This window comes from Bombina bombina, chromosome 4 (genome assembly GCF_027579735.1).
Source record: "Bombina bombina isolate aBomBom1 chromosome 4, aBomBom1.pri, whole genome shotgun sequence".
NCBI classification, from domain to species: Eukaryota; Metazoa; Chordata; class Amphibia; order Anura; family Bombinatoridae; genus Bombina; species Bombina bombina.
In genome coordinates, this window is record NC_069502.1 from 228,878,165 (window position 1) to 228,902,424 (window position 24,260).

Consider the following 24,260-nt stretch of genomic DNA (forward strand, 5'->3'; position numbering starts at 1 on the left):
TAACCGGAGCTTCCTGAAACAATTACCAAAAGACTCATCATTCTCACAAAAGGGAATCCTGTTTTCAGGAAGTCATCATTGTGAAGCCGGTTATTTAACGCTGTATTAGTAAGCGTTTGTTTAGAAAAACCGCCGCTCAGCAGCGGCAGCAGTGAAACGTGACGTCACCTGTCACTCAAACTGAAGGCCGTCTGAAACGCCCAGATACACGCTGCAGCATAGGAGCAGCTGTCCGCTCTCACAGTTTACGCTTGTAACCACAGAGACTCCCAACTCTGTTGCATCAGTTCTGACAGCTCACGCTGAAGGAGGAATACAGGTAGTCCACTCCTCAATAACCAAAAGCTATATCAGAGTCTCACCACAGATCTTCCGGAACTGCACTATCCTTACAAGCAATACTGTTAATCGCACAATTATATCTGATCTCACCTATTATATACTCGTAATAGAAATACTATTACAGTTAGAATCTTCACACTATCAACTCCACTCACTAAACAGGCCTCTATCTAAGATAATAGTTGCCTTAACAGTCAGTGGTACATATAAATATTCGCAGGTTTGCAGCTGTGACCAGAATAATTTAGGAAGAAGGAGATAGGTGGCGTATTTCAATACTAACCTGTATCAACCTTACATAATTACTAAGCCATGGCATCTGATCCAGTAGACCTGCCTCAAATTGTGTTTAATCTTTCACAGCGTGTAGATCTAATGGGACAATCCCTAAGAGATTTAGAAATAGAAAACCAAACTTTGAGAAGAGTAATCAGAGAATCCTTAACAGCAAGACCTGAGCCAATTCCAGAGCCGGTAGTATCCTTGCCTGAACCCTTTTCAGGGAATAGAAAGATGTACCGTCAGTTCAAAACGGCTTGCCTTCTTCTCTTTAGCCTCAAACCTAAAACCTATTGTACCGAACGAGTGAAGGTACTCACAGTGATTTCATTTCTCCGTGGAGAACCCAGAGTGTGGGCTGACGCATCATTCGAAAGCAATCAACCAGTCTTAGGATCATTAGATGACTTCTTCTCCCAGATGGATGAGTTATATCAGGACTCAGATTCTCAGATGACTGCTGAGATAGCAATGCGCAACTTAAAACAAGGCAAACGTGTAGTGGAAGACTACATTGCTGAATTTAAACAATATGCTCGGGACTCTCTATGGAATCCCATCTCTCTACGGAATCAGTTCCGATTGGGATTAGCTGACAATATAAAAGATGAGCTAGCCCGTGTAGATCAGCCAAAAGGCCTGGAATCACTGATGAGTCTTGCTATTCAAATCGACAGGCGTTTGAGGGAGAGGAGGTCTGGAAAGTATCATCTTGAACCAACATCAAAACCTCATTTTATTTCTACTCCCCCTTCTCCCTCCAAATCAGTAGTGGAACCAATGGAGGTTAGTTTAGCCAGGGCTCCATTAACCCTGCAGGAGAGAACCCGCAGGAGATTGAATCAATTGTGTATGTATTGTGCCGATCCATCGCACTCTGTCACAGATTGTCCAATCCTTCAGAAATCAAAGAAAAGTAAGTCTCCTATTATTTCTGCAACCCATTCTCCAAATCCAACTCACGCTTATTGCATGCTTTCAATGTCTTTGCAGTGGGATCACCGAAAACTACGCAGTGAAGCGATCGTAGATACTGGAGCCTACGGAAATTTCATTAACTCAGCTGTTGTAAATTCTAATAAAATTCCCTGTGTGTTAAAGCATACTCCAGTATCAATTAGTGTTATTGATGGTTCTTCCATCGCTAGTGGTCCTATTACTCATAAGACAATACCTCTGTTAGTAACAACTCCTTCAGGTCATTTTGAATTTATTGAATTTGACGTGTTACCATCTCCACTCTTCCCAATTGTTTTAGGAATTGTTTGGTGTAAAAAACACCATCCAGTAATAAATTGGGAGACTCTCGAAATTGTTTTCCAGTCGTCATTTTGTCTTCAGAATTGTTTCTCCACACAACCTCTACTAGAAACCACTTCAGAAGAACCCATCATTCCTCAGGAATATTCGGATTATGCAGATGTATTCAGCAAACATGAAGCCGAGACTTTACCACCCCATTGTGCTTATGATTGCCCTATCGATATAAAACCTGGTTCCTCTATTCCATTTGGACGATTATATCCCCTATCAACTCCGGAGTTGGACCATCTGAAAACCTATCTAGAGGAGAACCTCCGCAAAGGTTTTATTCGACCGTCTACCTCCTCAGCTGGTGTCGGAATGTTCTTCGTGAAGAACAAAGACGGTTCCTTACGCCCCATCATAGACTACAGGGAATTAAACCAGCGAACCATAAAAAATCGTTATCCACTGCCTCTGATCCCAGAATTAATAGAGCGCCTCCAGGATGCAACCATCTTCACTAAATTGGACCTTAGAGGTGCATACAATTTGATACGAATTTGTGAAGGAGACGAGTGGCTGACGGCTTTTAGAACCAGGTACGGTCTTTTTGAGTACCTGGTCATGCCCTTCTGGCTTTGTAACGCCCCGGCCACCTTCCAGCACTTCATCAACGACGTGTTTAGAGATCTTCTTGATGTGTTTATTGTTATTTATTTAGACGATATACTCATTTACTCCAACACCTACCAAGATCATATCAAACATGTACGCATGGTGCTCTCCAGATTAAGAAAACATCACTTATATGCGAAATTGGAGAAATGTGAATTTCATTCTAATTCCATCTCTTTCCTTGGATACAACATCACTCCAACGGGTATAGGTATGCAGGAGGATAAGGTTGAGACAGTCAAGAATTGGATAACTCCAACCAAAAGGAAGGAACTACAGAGGTTCCTTGGATTTGCGAACTACTATCGAAAGTTCGTTAAGGACTTCTCTAAAGTAGCTAAACCCTTAACCCAACTCACAAGTTCCGTTGTTAAGTTTCAATGGTCCACTGAAGCACAAAGAGCCTTTGATCTTCTGAAATCCAAAATTACATCAGCACCAATCCTACGATTCCCTGATTCTACGCTACAGTACATCCTAGAGGTGGATGCTTCAGATTACGCCTTGGGGGCCGTTCTATCTCAAAAGGCTTCAGCGACAGAACCGCTCCATCCTGTGGCATTCTTTTCCAAGGTTCTAAGCTCGGCTGAGTGTAATTATCCAGTGGGCGAAAAAGAACTTTTGGCTATAAAGAGGGCATTGGAACATTGGAGACATCTGTTAGAGGGCACTGCTCAACCCATCATCATCTATACTGATCATAGGAATCTCGAATTTCTACAACGTAATAAAACTCTCTCCTCCAGACAGGTTTGTTGGAGCTTGTTCTTTACACGTTTCAATTTTCATATAGCCTACAGACCATCCTCAAAGAATGGCAAGGCAGATGCTCTCTCAAGAAAGGATCTTCCACAGCAATACCCTCCAGAGTCTACTTCAATCATTCCAAAGACCAAGTTTATCGGCTTGACACCTTATTTCATCAAGGCTTTAAAAGAGTCATATTCCACTGACCAAGAACTTCCCGACCAGCAACTAGAAAATGGATTGGAAGGACTGCTATACCATCATAATAAAATTTATGTGCCAGAAAGTCTCAGACTGGAGATTCTGCAATTACATCATGACTCACCTCTGGCAGGTCATCCAGGTATAAGGAGAACTTACGAAAAGATAGCAAGGACCTTCTGGTGGCCTTCAATGACAAACAGTGTTAAGATATATGTGAAGTCATGTGCCACCTGTACTACTTCCAAGACAGCTAAAACTCCTCCATACGGTCTGCTCATGCCTTTACCCATCCCTACACTTCCCTGGCAGCACGTTTCTATGGATTTTATTGTGGACTTACCTCAGTCAAACGGAAAAAACACTATTATGGTAGTAGTAGACCTCTTAACTAAAATGGCTCATTTCCTACCCTACCATAAGTTACCAACTTCATCAGAGACTGCTGAGTTATTCCTGGATAACATTATTCGCTTACATGGGTTTCCAAGGATTATTACCTCTGATCGAGGTACCCAATTCACTTCTCGATTTTGGAGATCCCTTGTAAGCCAATTAAAGATCGACCACCGTCTCACAACCTCTTTCCATCCGCAAACCAATGGCCAGGTAGAGAGAATAAACCAATGGCTCGAACAATATCTTCGTTGTTTCTGTTCTTATCAACAGAGTCAATGGTCAGCATATCTTCCAATGGCGGAATTTGCATTCAACAGTTCTCAGAACTCCTCTTCTAAGATGTCACCATTTCATGCAAATTATGGGTTCCATCCAAATGCTTTCCCACCTTCAGGGTTACCCCAACACACCTCTTCTCCTTGTCCGACTGCTAACGACTTTGCATCTGATCGCTTATCTGTATTCCAGACTTTACAAAAGAATATCGCTTCTGCACAAGAAGGACAAATGCATTATTATAACTTACGTAGACGTCCTGCTCCTAAATATGAGATTGGTGATCTAGTCTGGTTATCGACCAAAAACCTTAAACTGAATGTACCCTGTAAGAAATTAGGGGGCAAGTTCATTGGACCATTCGCAGTTACCAAGGTTGTTAATCCTAATGCGATTACCTTACGCCTTCCAGATTCTCTAAAGAGTCATCCGACATTCCATGTGTCTCTGTTAAAACCGCACACCTCTACTAGGGCTCAGGGTGTCATCCTACCTCCTACCCCTACTCTTTCTCAGTTGGATGAATATGAAGTAGGAGAGATTCTCGACTCTCGATTGGTACATCATCAACTCCAGTATTTGGTACATTGGGCTGGATACTCTTCTGAGGAAGATTCGTGGGAGCCTTCTCAGAATGTTCATGCTCCACGAAAGGTTTCCATGTTCCATCGGCGACATCCGGACCATCCTGGTCCCTGACCTCTGTCTCTCCTTGGGGGGGAAACATGTCAGGTATTCCTCTGTATACCTGCCTACCTTGGTAACCCCTCCCACCTTACCTTTATATCCTGACTACGCCCTGTTCCTAGTGCTTAGTAATTTTGAGTTTGTACTAGCAAGTCAGACGATCCTAAGCTGCTGTCCTCACAGAAATTTATATATTGCCTTATCTCGAAAAGAGATTTTCACCTTTTGTCTACCCTGCCTTTCTTGGATTACAACTTGCTGATTCTAGGTTGAATCTTTACTTACTGCAACGTTTGATTCATATTTCCTTATCCTGCACCACCTACCTAACCGGAGCTTCCTGAAACAATTACCAAAAGACTCATCATTCTCACAAAAGGGAATCCTGTTTTCAGGAAGTCATCATTGTGAAGCCGGTTATTTAACGCTGTATTAGTAAGCGTTTGTTTAGAAAAACCGCCGCTCAGCAGCGGCAGCAGTGAAACGTGACGTCACCTGTCACTCAAACTGAAGGCCGTCTGAAACGCCCAGATACACGCTGCAGCATAGGAGCAGCTGTCCGCTCTCACAGTTTACGCTTGTAACCACAGAGACTCCCAACTCTGTTGCATCAGTTCTGACAGCTCACGCTGAAGGAGGAATACAGGTAGTCCACTCCTCAATAACCAAAAGCTATATCAGAGTCTCACCACAGATCTTCCGGAACTGCACTATCCTTACAAGCAATACTGTTAATCGCACAATTATATCTGATCTCACCTATTATATACTCGTAATAGAAATACTATTACAGTTAGAATCTTCACACTATCAACTCCACTCACTAAACAGGCCTCTATCTAAGATAATAGTTGCCTTAACAGTCAGTGGTACATATAAATATTCGCAGGTTTGCAGCTGTGACCAGAATAATTTAGGAAGAAGGAGATAGGTGGCGTATTTCAATACTAACCTGCATCAACCTTACAGCGCCCTAGATGTACTTGGCGCCATTTGAGCGTGAGTCCCTTGAGCGGGAGTCAAAGGATCTGACATGTTGGGAGAGTTAGTCGGCATAACTTCCCCCTCGTCAGATTCCTCTGGTGATAAATTTTTTAAAAACATAATATGATCTTTATTGCTTAAAGTGAAATCAGTACATTTGGTACACATTCTAAAAGGGGGTTCCACCATGGCTTTTAAACATAATGAACAAGGAGTTTCCTCTACGTCAGACATGTTTGTACAGACTAGCAATGAGACCAGCAAGCTTGGAAAACACTTTAAATCAAGTTAACAAGCAAAAAATCAAAACGGTACAGTGCCTTTAAGAGAAACAAATTTTGTCCGAATTTGAAAAACAGTGAAAAAAGGCAGTAAATCAAACAAAATTTTTACAGTGTGTATAATAAGCTAACAGAGCATTGCACCCACTTGCAAATGGATGATTAACCCCTTAGTTCAAAAAATGGATCAAACGATATAGACGTTTTTTTAACAGTCACACCAACTGCCACAGCCTTGCTGTGGGCCTACCTTCCCCAACAAACGATTTTGGAAAGCCTCTGAGCCCTTTAGAGATGTCCTATAGCATTCATGGGACTCCTGGAGGAAGCTGGATGTCTCAGTCTGTAATTTTTACTGCGCAAAAAAGCGCTAAAGTAGGCCCCTCCCACTCATAGTAACACAGTGGAAAGCCTCAGGAAACTGTTTCTAGGCAAATTTAAGCCAGACATGTGGAAAAAACTAGGCCCCAATAAAGTTTTATCACCAAAGTATATATAAAAACGCTTAAACATGCCAGCAAACGTTTTATATTGTAAATATAAAAGAGTATTACCTCAGAAAGTAAGCATGATACCAGTCGCTATTAAATCACTGTATTCAGGCTTACTTTACATAAATTTGGTATCAGCAGCATTTTTCTAGCATTCACATCTCCTAGAAAATAATTTTAACTGCACATACCTCATAGCAGGATAACCTGCACGCCATTCCCCCGCTGAAGTTTTTACCTCTCTCTTCAGACATGTGTGAGAACAGCAATGGATCTTAGTTACAACCTGCTAAGATCATAGAAATCACAGGCAGATTCTTCTAATTTTCTGCCTGGGACAAAATAGTACAACTCCGGTACCATTTAAAAATAACAAACTTTTGATTGAAGCAAGATAACAGCTACATTTCACCACTTTCCTCTTACTACCTCCATGCTTGTTGAGAGTTGCAAGAGAATGACTGGATATGGCAATTAGGGGAGGAGCTATATAGCAGCTCTGCTGTGGGTGATCCTCTTGCAACTTCCTGTTGGGAAGGAGAATATCCCACAAGTAATGGATGATCCGTGGACTGGATACACCTTACAAGAGAAAAAGGGACACTGTCACCCAATACCTGTCTACCTTCTGATAGCTTCAGTATCATTAATGTGTCAAAATACACACTGACTGAGTTTGAAAAATCTGATGCACCGAAATGAAATTTCTAGACCGAAACTGATACCGAAAATTCAGGATGCCCCGGCCGAAAACCGAAACAAATTTTATTTTATTTTTTCTAACTACAGTGTGTGTGTGTAGCTGAGAGAGCTTGTAGGCGAAAAAGCTCCAACAAATGGGCGTGGTCACTTGTACCGTAGGGCGTGATCTGCAGTGAAACTGGTGGAGCTCTTCAAGGGAGAGCATGGTTATAGCCAGACAACAATACAAGGTGGACATGTGTTTTGTTTTTGGGTGTAGTTATCCGTGTGATGGGCGTGGCTGCACCTGATTGTCTCTCATCGTATCTCCGCCTAGTTCCTGCTTCGGGTCTCACACTGACCCGTCAGATTATATGTCTGGAGCCCCAAATGGAGTCTGCCTGTCACCTATTACCAGGACCACCGGACTTAGCTACAACCTTACGTGCAAGCAAGGTGGTTATAGAAAGTTACTGTGCCACTGTCTGGTGGGTGCTAATTTGTACCAACTGTGTGCGAGCTTGGGGCTTATGCATATATAGTGTACACTCATATTTGCCTCAGGCGAATAGACTGTCTGTGCACAAGAGGCTGATGTATGAGCACTGTATATAAGGCTTATACATATTCACTGTGTGTGCTTAGGGCTGTGTCTGATAATATCAAGTGTTTATAAACATGCTACTTATCCTTCCTTGCATACTGTATTCAGTACTTTGGTTTACTTCTAAAAAAAAAAAAAAAAGGGCACTGCTAGTTTCAAATATCATCATGTCATGTTACTTATGTGTGTGCTCTGTGTACCATGCCAGTGCTGTGCTGCTCACCTTATGCTAAGGATAGACATGTAACTCAATAGAACAGGGGAGGGCTGTACATTTTTAGCCATTTTGGTCTTCTTTGGGCCGAAATTGGAACTGCACATTTTTGGCGGCCCAAATTTTGGTGCATCGCTAGTATTATTCTTTTTCTCTTACCTCTGAAATGGATGATGAATCTGAACATAAAGCTAATACTGATCCAGTGAAAAATACCAACATTATTCCCTATTTGCCTTTTTCTGATGCTTGTACTCTTACAACACTCAAGGAATTGTATAGTTATTCTTCTGATCTTACTCCTAAGCAGCAACAAAAACCCCAAAAGACAAAATCTGATCTTTATCCCATTCAACATAGGGGTGCAATACTAAATGCCTTTCAAAAAGCAGTCCAGGATGAAATCCTAACTTTATAAAGGCTGACATTAGTGACAATGCTGCTGCCCCCAATCTGAAATATAAAGAGCGTATGGCTATTAAGTCCTTACAAAACAATCATGATATTGTTATAAAGAATTCGGATAAGGGCAGCAGCATTGTCATTATGGACAAAAGCTTCTATTTCCAAGAGGCTCACAGACAACTCTCTGATATCAACACCTATTACAAATTATCTACTAATCCTACTAACACCTAAAAAGGATTCCAAAAAGGAATTAACACAGCTGGCTCAAGAGGGTATTTCACTGGGCATTTTTTGCAATAATGACTTAAATACCTTAGTTCCAGAGAATCCAATCATTCCCATTTTTTACCATGTACCGAAGGAACTGTATTTTGCATGTCATATTTCATCTCATATCCTGCATTTGGTTTATTGTGTCCCTAATATGCCCTACTGCTAAGCATTAGAGAATCAAGACAAAAAATTGTGTCTTGTCCTTACGTATGAATCTTATAATAGTATTCACTATAGCATGACTAAGCATTCACCTTTAATGTTAGGTCTGTGTTGTTAAATAATCAGCTCTTCTCTATGTTAAATATGAGAAAATATCACTTGCAGTTGTCTAATTTATTATGCAGCTTATCATAAAAATAGCCTAAGTGTTCAAAATTTAAACTAATTATTTACTCTATTTTCTTATCTATAGATATTTGTACAACAAGTGTATTGTGTCACCCCAGCACTGTGATTATAATTCTGCTTCATTTTTTGCTTTTAACACTTATTTGGTATGTGTTTTAATCTTAGTTGGAGTAGCAAGAGTTAACCGATTTGTACCTTTGGTATAAATTGCCTATCTCTGCTACACCTCACTAATCTATGAATAAGCGCCACTAGGGGGCGCGAAACGTGTAAGACTGGCCTTGTATGCATGTCTGCCCTCTGTTTGGGAACACGCTATGTTTTTTGTGTGTCACAATAAAGGTATGTTTTTACTTTTCTACTAACCAAGCAATGCCTGCTTTTTTTTGACCCTTTATATTGGTAAGACCACTACCACCTTCAGGGAACGCCTAGCTAGCCACAAGAGTGCCATTAGGGCGGCATATAGCAAAAAAAGCAGTGATCGGCCTGTAGCAAGCCACTTTTTGCAACAAGGCCACACGGTCGCCATGTTGAGAACAATCTTGATAGACAGGGTTCCCTCCCCTCAAAAAAGGAGGTAATAGAGATGAGGAGCTCTTAAAAAAGGAAGCACGTTGGATACCCCGTTTAGGGACTATGTGCCCTAAAGGGTTAAACACCCAACATGATTTATCATTATTCTACTAGGTTAATTCACATTTTGTCTAGGTCTTTATCTTAGGGATGGAATTAATTAGTTTTAAGGTTTGAAATACTAGGTTAATGTAGGAAGGGTCGGTCCCTAGGGACCGCAATATATTTTGCCCATTTTAAATTTAATCTATAGAAAGTCTTGCTATGGTAGTGTAGATGTTCTCTGACCGTTATGGCAATGTCTCAACATTTGCTATCACATATATATATATATATATATATATATATATATATATATATATATATATATATATATATAGTGTAAGGATTCCAGTCCGCTTTTTCCAGTTACCTTTCAATCACATGGTCTCTACCTGTCTGCATTTAAGTCATCACCTGACTGCAGACAGGTGCTTAGTTATTGCACATGTAGCTGTTTGTAGCAGTCCTGCTATCCTTGCTACTGAGTTCTCTATCAAGCTCTCCTTGTGGATTACAAAGCTTTATTCCTTTGTCACCTGGATTCTACTTATCCTTTTACCTCAGGAGGTTTATAACACAGCGACTTTCATATTGCTCCTAATACCCTCTGCTGCACAAAGGATTTATCACATTTCATGTTTTGCCGAAATTGGCACTTTCCCTGCAGCTGCTTACAAGCCACACGCCTTCTCAGTGGGACTTCACTTACCATCTTATCAAGCCTTCTGACATTGCACTCAACCTGTTGTCTCTCCTACAGTTCAAACTCTCATTTAGAGACAGCCGCTTACCTCTTCTGTGACCGGAGCTACAGTTTTCACTGCCGCTTGTGCCGCTGTCAGTCAGAGTCTCAGCTCCTCCTACCAGCGGTTACTGATCTCGGCTCTATAGCGGGCTAGTACAAAGACTCTGTGTCTCATATGTATTCCCTCATCATGGTAACACTGTGAAGGAAAACTTAACACCTAAGTCCTTTGTTATAACCTGCTAGCTTACCTTTTGGACGAACTGTGCTAATCCTCGCTGTGCACATTACTCCCTTCAATACCTGCTTGCTAATCTATGTAGGAGTAATTTGGAACTCTGCTTACATTTCAGAATCTTACTCCTATCCTGATATCAGTTTCAATAATAGAGTGAATTATAACTCTATCTCCTCCTATGTAAATTACATTAACTTTATTTCACTTATCAAACAGTCTATGCTAATTAATAGCCTGTTCAACTAAGTGATACATATTCTGTTCTCATTAAGTCTGCAGCTGAGTTCCTATATTTCTGCACAACCAGGAAACAAACCTTATATATGGGATATACTAACAACTAAATTTACACTACTCAATGAAAGATCAAAGGTGACACCATTAGTAACACTCAATACTACAATTTCTGAGCAAGTACAAAATAATAGCTAAATAAGGGTTTACACAGAATAGCTGACACCTCAATAGATAATAAAATTATAATGTACACACAATATTCGGAATTGGGAGATGGGGAACAAAATGTATGGTTTCACCATTTACAATTAAAATCTAGAGTGCAAGAAATAACGGGATACAGAACAATGTCAACAAGTACACAGTTTGAAATACTATGCCTCTCTAAATTATACATTAAAGGAACAATTTCAAAGTTATATACAATACCCAACTAAATAAAAATAAGAAAACATCAGTAATCCTCAGATGGGAAAGAGAATTAGGTAAAACATGGGAGATAGAAAATTGGAATGAGACACTCCTTCACATCGAATGCATCATTAAAAACAAAATTTATGCTTACCTGATAAATTTATTTCTCTTGTGGTGTATCCTGTTCATCCATTACTTGTGGGATATTCTCCTTCCCAACAGGAAGCTGCAAGAGGACACCCACAGCAGAGCTGTCTATATAGCTCCTCCCCTAACTGCCACCCCCAGTCATTCGACCGAAGACAAGCAAGAAAAAAGGAGAAACCATAGGGTGCAGTGGTGACTGTAGTTTAAAAATAAAAAACACCTGCCTTAAAATGACAGGGAGGGCAGTGGACTGGATACACCACAAGAGAAATACATTTATCAGGTAAGCATAAATTTTGTTTTCTCTTGTAAAGGTGTATCCAGTCCACGGGTTCATCCATTACTTGTGGGATACCAATATCAAAGCTTTAGGACACGAATGAAGGGAGGGACAAGGCAGGAACTTAAACGGAAGGCACCACTGCCTGCAAGACCTTTCTCCCAAAAATAGCCTCCGAGGAAGCAAAAGTATTGAATTTGTAGAATTTAGAAAAAGTATAAAGCGAAGACCAAGTCGCCGCCTTACAAATCTGTTCAACAGAGGCCTCATTTTTAAAAGCCCATGTGGAAGCCACCGCTCTAGTGGAATGAGCTGTAATTCTTTCAGGAGGCTGCTGGCCAGCAGTCTCATAAGCTAAGCGGATTAAGCTTCTCAGCCAAAAAGAAAGATGTTGCCGAAGCCCTTTGGCCTCTCTTCTGTCCAGAGTAGACAACGAACAAAGAAGATGTTTGACGAAAATCCTTCGTAGCTTGTAAATAAAACTTTAAAGCACGAACTACATCAAGATTGTGTAATAGACGTTCCTTCTTAGAGGAAGGATTAGGACATAATGAAGGAACAACGATCTCCTGATTGATATTCTTATTAGATACCACCTTAGGAAGAAACCCAGGTTTGGTACGTAAAACTACCTTATCTGCATGGAAAATCAGATAAGGGGAATCACACTGTAATGCAGATAACTCCGAAACTCTTCGAGCCGAGGAGATAGCTACTAAAAACAGAACTTTCCAAGATAAGTTTAATATCTATGGAATGCAAAGGTTCAAACGGAACCCCTTGAAGAACTTTAAGAACTAAATTTAAACTCCATGGCGGAGCAACAGGTTTAAACACAGGCTTGATTCTAACCAAAGCCTGACAAAATGCCTGAACGTCTGGAACCTCAGCCAGACGTTTGTGCAAAAGAATAGACAGAGCAGAAATCTGTCCCTTTAAGGAACTAGCTGAAAATCCCTTCTCCAATCCCTCTTGGAGAAAGGATAATATCCTAGGAATCCTCCATGAGTAACCCTTGGATTCACACCAATGAAGATATTTACACCATATCTTATGATAGATTTTCCTGGTGACAGGCTTTCAAGCCTGAATTAAGGTATCAATGACCGACTCGGAAAAACCACGCTTTGATAGAATCAAGCGTTCAATCTCCAAGCAGTCAGACGCAGAGAAATTAGATTTGGATGTTTGAAGGGACCTTGAAGTAGAAGGTCCTGCCTTAGCGGCAGAGTCCATGGTGGAAAGGATGACATGTCCACCAGATCTCCATACCAAGTCCTGCGTAGCCACGCAGGAGCTATCAAGATCACCAAAGCTCTCTCCTGCTTGATCTTGGCTGAAGCCAGGCTGAAGGACCAGGGCGCTGCTAGAGCATCTATCAGCGCTGCCTTGGTATCCCTGGACCTGGACCCGTAACGAGGAAGCTTGGCGTTCTGACGAGACGCCATCAGATCCAGTTATGGTTTGCCCCATAGTTGAATCAACTGGGAAAATACCTCCGGATGGAGCTCCCACTCCCCCGGATGAAAAGTCTGCCGACTTAGAAAATCCGCCTCCCAGTTCTCTACTCCTGGGATATGGATAGCTGAGAGATGGCAAGAGTGAACCTCTGCCCATAGAATTATCTTTGAAACCTCCAACATTGCCAGGGGGCACCTTGTTTACCCCTGATGGTTGATATAGGCTACAGTCGTGATGTTGTCCGACTGAAATCTGATGAACCTGACCGCAGCTAGCTGAGGCCAAGCCTGAAGAGCATTGAATATCGCTCTTAGTTCTAGAATGTTTATCGGAAGGAGGGCCTCCTCCTGAGTCCACGAACCCTGAGCCTTCAGGGAGTTCCAGACTGCACCCCAGCCCAGAAGGCTGGCATCTGTCGTCACTATAGTCCATTCTGGCCTGCGGAAACTCATTCCTCTGGACAGATGGACCCGAGATAGCCACCAGAGAAGAGAATCCCTGATCTCTTGATCCAGATTTAGTAGAGGGGACAAATCTGTGTAATCCTCATTCCACTGATTGAGCATGCAAAGTTGCAGTGGTCTGAGATGTAGGCGGGAAAACGGAACTATGTCCATTGCCGCTACCATTAAGCCGATTACTTCCATACACTGAGCCACTGACGGACGAGAAGTGGAATAAAGAGCACGGCAGGAAGTTAGAAGCTTTGACAACCTGACCTCTGTCAGAAAAATTTTCATTTCTACTGAATCTATCAGAGTTCCTTCCACCCGTGAGACCTCAGGAATGCCAGAACAATGTCCGTATGGGACCGGCGATTTGAAAAGTCGACGCCTGTATCAGAATGTCGTCTAGGTAAGGGGCCACTGCTATGCCCTGCGACCTTAGAACCGCCAGAAGGGACCCTAGAACCTTCGTAAAGATTCTTGGTGCCGTGGCTAACCCGAAGGGAAGAGCCACAAACTGGTAATGCCTGTCTAGGAAGGCAAACCTGAGAAACTGCTGATGATCTCTGTGTATCGGAATGTGTAGATAAGCATCCTTTAAGTCCACAGTAGTCATATATTGACCCTCCTGGATCATAGGTAGGATGGTTTGAATAGTCTCCATCTTGAAGGATGGGACCCTGAGAAATTTGTTTAGGATCTTGAGATCCAAGATTGGTCTGAAAGTTCCCTCTTTTTTGGGAACTATAAACAGATTTGAATAGAAGCCCTGCCCCTGTTCCTCCTTTGGAACTGGGTGGATCACTTCCATAACCAGTAGGTCTTGAACGCAACGTAAGGATGCCTCTCTCTTTATCTGCTTTGCAGATAATTGTGAGAGATGAAATCTCCCCTTTGGAGATGAAGCTTTGAAATCCAGAAGATATCCCTGGGAAACAATCTCCAGAGCCCAGGGATCCTGGACGTCTCTTGCCCAAGTCTGGGCGAAGAGAGAAAGTCTGCCCCCCACTAGATCCGGTCCCAGATCGGGGGCTACTCCTTCATGCTGTCTTAGAGGCAGCAGCAAGTTTTTTGGCCTGCTTCCCCTTGTTCCAAGCCTGGTTAGGTCTCCAGACTGGCTTGGGCTGGGCAAAATTTCCCTCTTGTTTTGCAGTAGAGGAAGTTGAAGCTGCGCCACTCTTGAAGTTTAGAAAGGAACGGAAATTAGTCTGTTTGGTCCTTAATTTGTTGGACCTATCCTGGGGAAGGGCGTGGCCTTTTCCTCCAGTAATATCAGAAATGATCTCATTCAGTCCAGGCCCGAATAGGGTCTGCCCTTTGAAGGGGATGTTGAGAAGTTTAGACTTTGAAGTAACGTCAGCTGACCAGGATTTAAGCCATAGTGCCCTACGCACCTGAATGGCAAAACCTGAATTCTTAGCCGTTAGCTTGGTTAAATGAAAAACGGCGTCAGAAATAAATTAATTGGCTAACTTAAGAGCTTTAAGCCTGTCTAGGATATCATCCAACGGGGTCTCTACCTGTAGAGCATCCTCAAGAGACTCGAACCAGAAAGCCGCTGCAGCAGTGACTGGGGCAAGGCATGCAAGAGGCTGGAGAATAAAACCTTGTTGTATAAAGATTTTCTTAAGGAAACCCTCTAATTTTTAATCCATTGGATCTAGGAAAGCACAACTGTCCTCGACAGGGATAGTTGTACGCTTGGCTAGAGTAGAGACTGCTCCCTCCACCTTAGGGACCGTCTGCCACGAGTCCCGTGTTGCGGCATCTATAGGAAACATCTTTTTAAAAGCAGGAGGGGGAGAGAACAGTACACCTGGTCTATCCCAATTCCTTAGTAATAATTTCTGAAAACCTCTTAGGGATTGGAAAAACGTCAGTGTAAACAGGCACTGCAAAGTATTTGTCCATTTTACACAATTTCTCTGGGACTAGAATGGTGTCACAGTCATCCAGAGTCGCTAAAACCTCCCTGAGCAACAAACGGAGGTGTTCAAGCTTAAATTTAAACAGTGTCATTTCAGAGTCAGACTGAAGTAACACCTTCCCTGAATCAGAAATGTCACCCACAGATAGAAGCTCTCCTGCTTCGGCTTCTGCACATTGTGAGGGTATATCAGACATAGCTACTAAAGCGTCAGAAAGCTCTGTATTTGTTCTAGCCCCAGAGCCGTCTTGCTTACCTTGTAACCCTGGCAGTTTGGACAATACCTCTGTGAGGGTATGATTCATAACTGCCGCCATGTCTTGTAAGGTAAACGCATTGGACGCGCTAGATGTACTTGGCGTCACTTGAGCGGGAGTTATAGGTTCTGACACGTGGGGAGAGCTTTTGTCAGTCTGACACGTGGGGAGAGCTTTGTCAGCCTGAGAAACCTCTGGTGATAAATCTTTAAAAGCCATAATATGGTCTTTATAACTTATAGAAAGGTCAGTGCATTTGGTACACATTCTAAGAGGGGGTTCCACAATGGCTTCTAAACATAATGAACAAGGAGTTTCCTCTATGTCAGACATGTTTAACAGACTAGTAATGAGACCAGCAAGCTTGGAAAACACTTTAATAAATGTGAAAAAGCAATTATATAAAAACGGTACTGTGCCTTTAAGAGAAAAAAACTACCACATAAACTGCAAAACAGTGAAAAAAGGAGTAAACTCTACGAAATTTTTACAGTGTGTATAAGGGACTAAAGCAGCATTGCACCCACTTGCAAATGGATGATTAACCCCTTAGGCCCCAAAACAGGTTAGAAAAACGTTAAAACCGTTAAAAAACAGACAAACACACTGCCACAGCTCTGCTGTGGCTCCTACCTGCCCTTAAACACGATTTTTGCAGGAACAAAAACCTCTATAGAGGTCCTAGATGCCAGAGGACTCCTTTAGGGAAGCTGGATGTCTCAGTCTGAAAATCAACTGCGCATTTAGAGCGCAAAAATAGGCCCCTCCCACAATGCACTCAATGTCAGAGGGCCTTAAAAAAGTACTCCTAGGAGTAATCTAACTAGCCATGTGGAAAACAAGGCCCCAAAATAAAGATTTATCACCCTAAGAGAAAAAACGTTTTTTCTATCAACCATGCAAACGTTTTTACACTAAGTAATATTAGTATTAACATGAATATTACCCTTTTTTGCAAGCATGATCCCAGTCGTTGTTAAATCACTGTATCAGGCTTACCTCAAATATACCAGGCACTGTCAGCATTTTCTAGACCTTATCATCACTCTAGAAAAAAATATACTGAACATACCTCAAAGCAGGTAATCTGCAGACCGCCCCCCTAACTGAAGTTTTCTTTCCATACTCTTCAGTTATGTGTGAGAACAGCAATGGACCTTAGTTACAAACCGCTAAGATCATCAAACCTCCAGGCAGAATTCTTCTTCCAATTTCTGCCTGAGAGTAAAACAGTACAACGCCGGTACCGTTTAAAAATAACAAACTTTTGATTGAAGGTAAAAACTACACTAAGTCACCACATATCTCTTGATACTTCCTTTCTTGTCCAGAGCTGCAAGAGAATGACTGGGGGTGGCAGTTAGGGGAGGAGCTATATAGACAGCTCTGCTGTGGGTGTCCTCTTGCAGCTTCCTGTTGGGAAGGAGAATATCCCACAAGTAATGTATGAACCCGTGGACTGGATACACCTTTACAAGAGAAAGAAATCTATTTGAAAGTTGTATTTGGCTGGTACCTGTATCCCACTATATTCTGCAAACCAGAAGATTCACAAGCTAGAATATGCTACAGAGGATGTGGAGAAATAGGATCTTATCGCCATATGTGGTGGGATTGTAATGGGATCAGGGATATATGGACACAAATATCCAATTTACTAAGCTCGAAAATAGCTTCTCTCTCACTCCTCCACTTTCCAATAGAAGACATATTACAGAAACACTCTAGATTAGTAAATATGATATGTACAGACACTAGAATAAGCATAGCCAGATTTTGGAAGGTTAACCTCCATGCATGAATTATATTTTAAAACAGATTGAATATCACTACCATATGTCTAGTGCGACTGCAACCATAACAAATACCAAAGAAAAATTCCTGGAAAAATGGGAACCATACATAATGTATTTTAAATCCAGAAGGAGGTTGAGCACTACAAATACAGGCGCAAATATATAAAAAAAAAATAGTTACTTATCAGAAAATATTCTATTGCACTTTATTATAGTTAGAGCAAAACTTACTGCATTCCTACAAGTATCTGAGAAGATTATATTTGTTTTTTATGTTAAAAATTCAAATATACAAGAAGTTTGGAAATATGTAAAATTCAATGTTTATTACTATATACAATTTTTCCATTGTGTAAAACTGCTATTACATTGTTGTGAAACAATTATATTTGTATTCAATTTATAGAAAATCAATAAAAAAAACTTTTCAACAACAAAAAAAAGTTGGCATGAATTTTATCTAGATTATTCACAAATAAATAATAGCATAAGAAGAGCAACTTACAGATCGCAATCTTTTTTTTGGAGGGCTGCTAGAGAGGCCATCAAGCTGACCATGCTCCCCTAAGAATCCGGTCACTTGCTCTAGAAAGGAAGTCACATCTAGCTGATGCCACTCTACCAACTTCTGGCCTATAGGCAATACAAAAGGGAACACAGCAAATAACACAATCTGCAAAAGTATAGATAAACTTTTAGTCTAAAACATCCCCTTCTGCTCTTACCTGTACGGGGATCTAGAATGGAGACATATGGGAAGTCGGATAATTTATAAAACTGTATGTATCTCTGCCCCTCTTCACTATCATGATAAACCTGTAGAGGTGAAAAAACAATTTTATCAAGCAATAACATTATATAGATGTGTGGCTAATGATTTTAAAAGTTATTTCTCTTTTAAGGGAACACAGAATCCACAGTTTAATTTTTTTTTTTTTAAATACTTTTACTTTACAAACATTTAGAAAATTTACTATTTACATTGCATAAGGCTTTCTAAAGACCATTTTCACCTACACAAACTAGTTTTATGAACCTGAATTTTTACATTGCTTGGTTCTGCTCCCAAACTGTAGGAACAGGAATACAGTTTGTGCCGCAATGTAACACCTTTTTTTTAATTGGGGTCTAAGTAATGATTGTAAATAAGGATGCTTATAGAAAAATAGCAAAAATAAGAAGCCAGAGCTATAATTATAGAATTCAGGATTTGTCAAGAAATAGGTTATATATTTCATAAAATATATAAATATTTTATAAAATTATATATATTTCACTTAGTCACTCCACAGCATGGACTTATCCGCACTTCAGGGACCTTACTCACTCTGGTATGGGTCAGTCATTGTTAAGCATGTTGAGATTTGTGTGTAAACTTCTCTCCAATGTATGTATACTTCTTACTTTGAATTGAAAATCAAAATAAAATATAAATTAAAAAAAAAAAATTATATATATTTCCCAGATATGAGGGATATACCCTCAGCCAGTAAAAGACGTTAAACAAACATCATAACGTATACATACTGCACCAGTTACGCCACAGCCAAATACAGGAAACTGCGTTAGCATTCCGTCTGCAGTACTGCGCAAATGTTGATGTTGCTATGGTAATCAGTCAATGTGACAAAATATAAAAGTGATCATTCTTGCACCAGTCTTACAACATAAAGGGGCCAATTTATCAAGTGTCTGTAGCGAATCATGTCCGCCAGACACTTGATAAATGCCGACAGCATACGTTATCGGCATTTATCATTGCACAAGCAGTTCTGGTGAACTGCTTGCACAAAGCCGCCCCCCCTGCAGATTCGCGGCCAGTCGGGGGGTGTCAATCAACTTGATTGTATGAGATCGGGCGGATTGATATCCGCCACCTCAGAGGAGGCATACGAGTTAACGAGCAGCGGTATTAAGACCGCTGCTTTTTAACTGCGGTTTCCGGCGAGACTGAAGGATCGTGCGGAAACAGGGGGTATACATCCCCATTCGGGCCGTGATAAATTGGCCCCAAAGTGTTGAAAACCATTACAATTATCAAAGGAAGCACTTTTAATCCAGGTTTGTATTTAACCCCCTAGGGACCAAGGTCTTAAAAATCCATTTAGCTTCTTACAATTTACAAGGGTTGCTAACCATAGAACTAAAACGGAAATTACAAGGTCTTAAAAACAGAATTTATGCTTACCTGATAAATTACTTTCTCCAACGGTGTGTCCGGTCCACGGCGTCATCCTTACTTGTGGGATATCTCTTCCCCAACAGGAAATGGCAAAGAGTCCCAGCAAAGCTGGCCATATAGTCCCTCCTAGGCTCCGCCCACCCCAGTCATTCGACCGACGGACAGGAGGAAATATATAGGAGAAACCATATGGTACCGTGGTGACTGTAGTTAGAGAAAATAATTAATCAGACCTGATTAAAAAACCAGGGCGGGCCGTGGACCGGACACACCGTTGGAGAAAGTAATTTATCAGGTAAGCATAAATTCTGTTTTCTCCAACATTGGTGTGTCCGGTCCATGGCGTCATCCTTACTTGTGGGAACCAATACCAAAGCTTTAGGACACGGATGAAGGGAGGGAGCAAAACATAATTTATGCTTACCTGATAAATTCCTTTCTCCTGTAGTGTAGTCAGTCCACGGGTCATCCATTACTTATGGAATATATATCTCTTCCTAACAGGAAACTGCAAGAGAATTACCCAGCAGAGCTGCTATATAGCTCCTCCCCTCACATATCATACTCAGTCATTCGACCAAAGCAGACGAGAAAGGAGGAACCATAGGGAACAGTGGTGACTGGAGTTTAATTAAAATTTAGACCTGCCGTAAAAACAGGGCGGGCCGTGGACTGACTACACTACAGGAGAAAGGAATTTATCAGGTAAGCATAAATTATGTTTTCTCCTGTTAAGTGTAGTCAGTCCACGGGTCATACATTACTTATGGAATACCAATACCAAAGCTATAGTACACGGATGAAGGGAGGGACAAGGCAGGAACATTAAACAGAAGGAACCACTGCCTGAAGTACCTTTCTCCCAAAAATAGCCTCCGACGAAGCAAAAGTGTCAAATTTGTAAAATTTTGAAAAAGTGTGAAGCGAAGACCAAGTCGCAGCCTTGCAAATCTGTTCAACAGAGGCCTCATTTTTAAAGGCCCAGGTGGAAGCCACAGCTCTAGTAGAATGAGCTGTAATCCTTTCAGGAGGCTGCTGTCCAGCAGTCTCATAGGCTAAGCGTATTATGCTACGAAGCCAAAAAGAGAGAGAGGTAGCCGAAGCCTTTTGACCTCTCCTCTGTCCAGAGTAAACGACAAACAGGGAAGAAGTTTGACGAAAATCCTTAGTTGCCTGCAAATAGAATTTCAGGGCACGGACTATGTCCAGATTATGCAAAAGTCGTTCCTTCTTTGAAGAAGGGTTAGGACACAGAGATGGAACAATAATCTCTTGATTGATATTCCTGTTAGTAACTACCTTAGGTAAGAACCCAGGTTTAGTACGCAGGACTACCTTGTCTGAATGAAAAATCAGATAAGGAGAATCACAATGTAAGGCAGATAACTCAGAGACTCTTCGAGCCGAGGAAATAGCCATCAAAAACAGAACTTTCCAAGATAACAGCTTGATATCAATGGAATGAAGGGGTTCAAATGGAACGCCTTGAAGAACATTAAGAACTAAGTTTAAGCTCCACGGCGGAGCAACAGACTTAAACACAGGCTTAATCCTAGTTAAAGCCTGACAGAAAGCCTGAACGTCTGGAACTTCAGCCAGACGTTTGTGTAGAAGAATAGACAGAGCAGAAATCTGTCCCTTTAACGAACTAGTAGATAAGCCCTTTTCTAAACCCTCTTGTAGAAAGGACAATATCCTAGGAATCCTAACCTTACTCCATGAGTAACTCTTGGATTCGCACCAATGTAAATATTTACGCCATATCTTATGGTAAATTTTTCTGGTAACAGGCTTCCTAGCCTGTATTAAGGTATCAATAACCGACTCCGAGAAGCCACGCTTTGATAGAATCAAGCGTTCAATCTCCATGGAGTCAGCCTCAGAGAAATTAGATTTGGATGTTTGAAAGGACCCTGCATTAGAAGGTCCTGTCTCAGAGGCAGAGACCACGGTGGACAGGACGACATGTCCACTAGGTCTGCATACCAGGTCCTGCGTGGCCACGCAGGCGCTATCAGAATCACCGAAGCTCTCTCCTGTTTGATCTTGGCAATCAAACGAGGAAGCATCGGGAATGGTGGAAACACATAAGCCATGTTGAAGACCCAAGGGGCTGTCAGAGCATCTATCAGCACCGCTCCCGGGTCCCTGGACCTGGATCCGTAACAAGGAAGCTTGGCGTTCTGACGACACGCCATGAGATCCAGATCTGGTTTGCCCCAACGACGAATCAGTTGAGCAAAGACCTCCGGATGAAGCTCCCACTCCCCCGGATAAAAAGTCTGGCGACTTAGAAAATCCGCCTCCCAGTTCTCCACGCCTGGGATGTAGATCGCTGACAGGTGGCAAGAGTGAGACTCTGCCCAGCGAATTATCTTTGAGACTTCCAACATCGCTAGGGAACTTCTGGTTCCCCCTTGATGGTTGATGTAAGCCACAGTCGTGATGTTGTCCGACTAAAATCTGATGAACCTCAGAGTTGCTAACTGAGGCCAAGCTAGGAGAGCATTGAATATTGCTCTTAACTCCAGAATATTTATTGGGAGGAGTTTCTCCTCCTGAGTCCATAATCCCTGAGCTTTCAGGGAATTCCAGACTGCTCCCCAGCCTAGAAGGCTGGCGTCTGTTGTTACAATCGTCCAATCTGGCCTGCGAAAGGTCATCCCCTTGGACAGATGTGGCCGAGAAAGCCACCATAGAAGAGAATCTCTGGTCTCTTGATCCAGATTTAGTAGGGGGGACAAATCTGAGTAATCCCTGTTCCACTTACTTAGCATGCAAATGCAGCGGTCTGAGATGCAGGCGCGCAAATGGTACTATGTCCATTGCCGCTACCATTAAGCCGATTACTTCCATGCACTGAGCTACTGACGGGTGTGGAATGGAGTGAAGGACACGGCAAGCATTTAGAAGTTTTAATAACCTGGCCTCTGTCAGGTAAATTTTCATCTCTACAGAATCTATAAGAGTCCCTAGAAAGGGAACTCTTGTAAGTGGTAATAGAGAACTCTTTTCCACGTTCACCTTCCACCCATGCGACCTCAGAAATGCCAGAACTATCTCTGTATGAGACTTGGCAGTTTGAAAACTTGACGCTTGTATCAGAATGTCGTCTAGGTACGGAGTCACCGCTATGCCTCGCGGTCTTAGTACCGCCAGAAGTGATCCTAGAATTTTTGTAAAGATTCTTGGAGCCGTAGCTAATCCGAAGGGAAGAGCTACAAACTGGTAATGCCTGTCTAGGAAGGCAAATCTCAGATACCGGTAATGGTCCTTGTGAATCGGTATGTGAAGGTAGGCATCCTTTAGATCCACTGTGGTCATGTACTGACCCTCTTGGATCATGGGAAGGATGGTTCGAATAGTTTCCATTTTGAATGATGGAACTCTTAGAAATTTGTTTAGGATTTTTAAGTCCAAGATTGGCCTGAAGGTTCCCTCTTTCTTGGGAACCACAAAGAGGTTTGAATAGAATCCCTGCCCGTGTTCCGTCCGCGGAACTGGGTGGATTACCCCCATTAGTAAGAGGTCTTGTACACAGCGTAGAAACGCCTCTTTCTTTATTTGGTTTGCTGATAACCTTGAAAGATGAAATCTCCCCCGTGGAGGAGAAGTTTTGAAGTCCAGGAGATATCCCTGAGATATGATCTCCAACGCCCAGGGATCCTGGACATCTCTTGCCCAAGCCTGGGCAAAGAGAGAAAGTCTGCCCCCCACTAGATCCGTTTCCGGATAGGGGGCCCTCTCTTCATGCTGTTTTGGGGGCAGCAGCAGGTTTCTTGGCCTGCTTGCCCCTGTTCCAGGACTGGTTAACTTTCCAGCCCTGTCTGTAACGAGCAACAGCTCCTTCCTGTTTTGGAGCGGAGGAAGTTGATGCTGCTCCTGCCTTAAAGTTACGAAAGGCACGAAAATTAGACTGTTTGGCCTTTGATTTGGCCCTGTCCTGAGGTAGAGCATGGCCCTTACCTCCCGTAATGTCAGCAATAATTTCTTTCAAGCCGGGCCCGAATAAGGTCTGCCCTTTGAAAGGAATATTAAGGAATTTAGATTTAGAAGTCACGTCAGCTGACCAGGATTTAAGCCATAGCGCTCTGCGCGCTTGGATGGCGAATCCGGAGTTCTTAGCCGTAAGTTTGGTTAAATGCACAACGGCATCAGAAACAAATGCGTTAGCTAGCTTAAGTGTCTTAAGCTTGTTAATTATTTCATCCAATGGAGCTGAGCGAATGGCCTCTTCCAGAGACTCAAACCAGAATGCTGCCGCAGCAGTGACAGGCGCAATGCATGCGAGGGGCTGTAAAATAAATCCTTGTTGAACAAACATTTTCTTAAGGTAACCCTCTAATTTTTTATCCATTGGATCTGAAAAGGCAC

At 42.0% G+C, this 24,260-nt stretch overlaps 1 protein-coding gene across 1 annotated transcript in view; it reads right to left on the reverse strand.

Moving 5' to 3' along the window:
* The window catches only part of UBXN7 (UBX domain protein 7), a 195,166-nt gene that overhangs the window by 86,418 nt on the left and 84,488 nt on the right, over nt 1-24,260 (reverse strand). Inside the window, exons 7-8 of the mRNA XM_053709814.1 lie at nt 18,430-18,520; nt 18,210-18,337 (exon numbers count right to left, since the gene is read on the reverse strand). Coding sequence (XP_053565789.1) covers nt 18,210-18,337; nt 18,430-18,520 — 219 coding nt within the window. The remainder of the gene's footprint in view (nt 1-18,209; nt 18,338-18,429; nt 18,521-24,260) is intronic.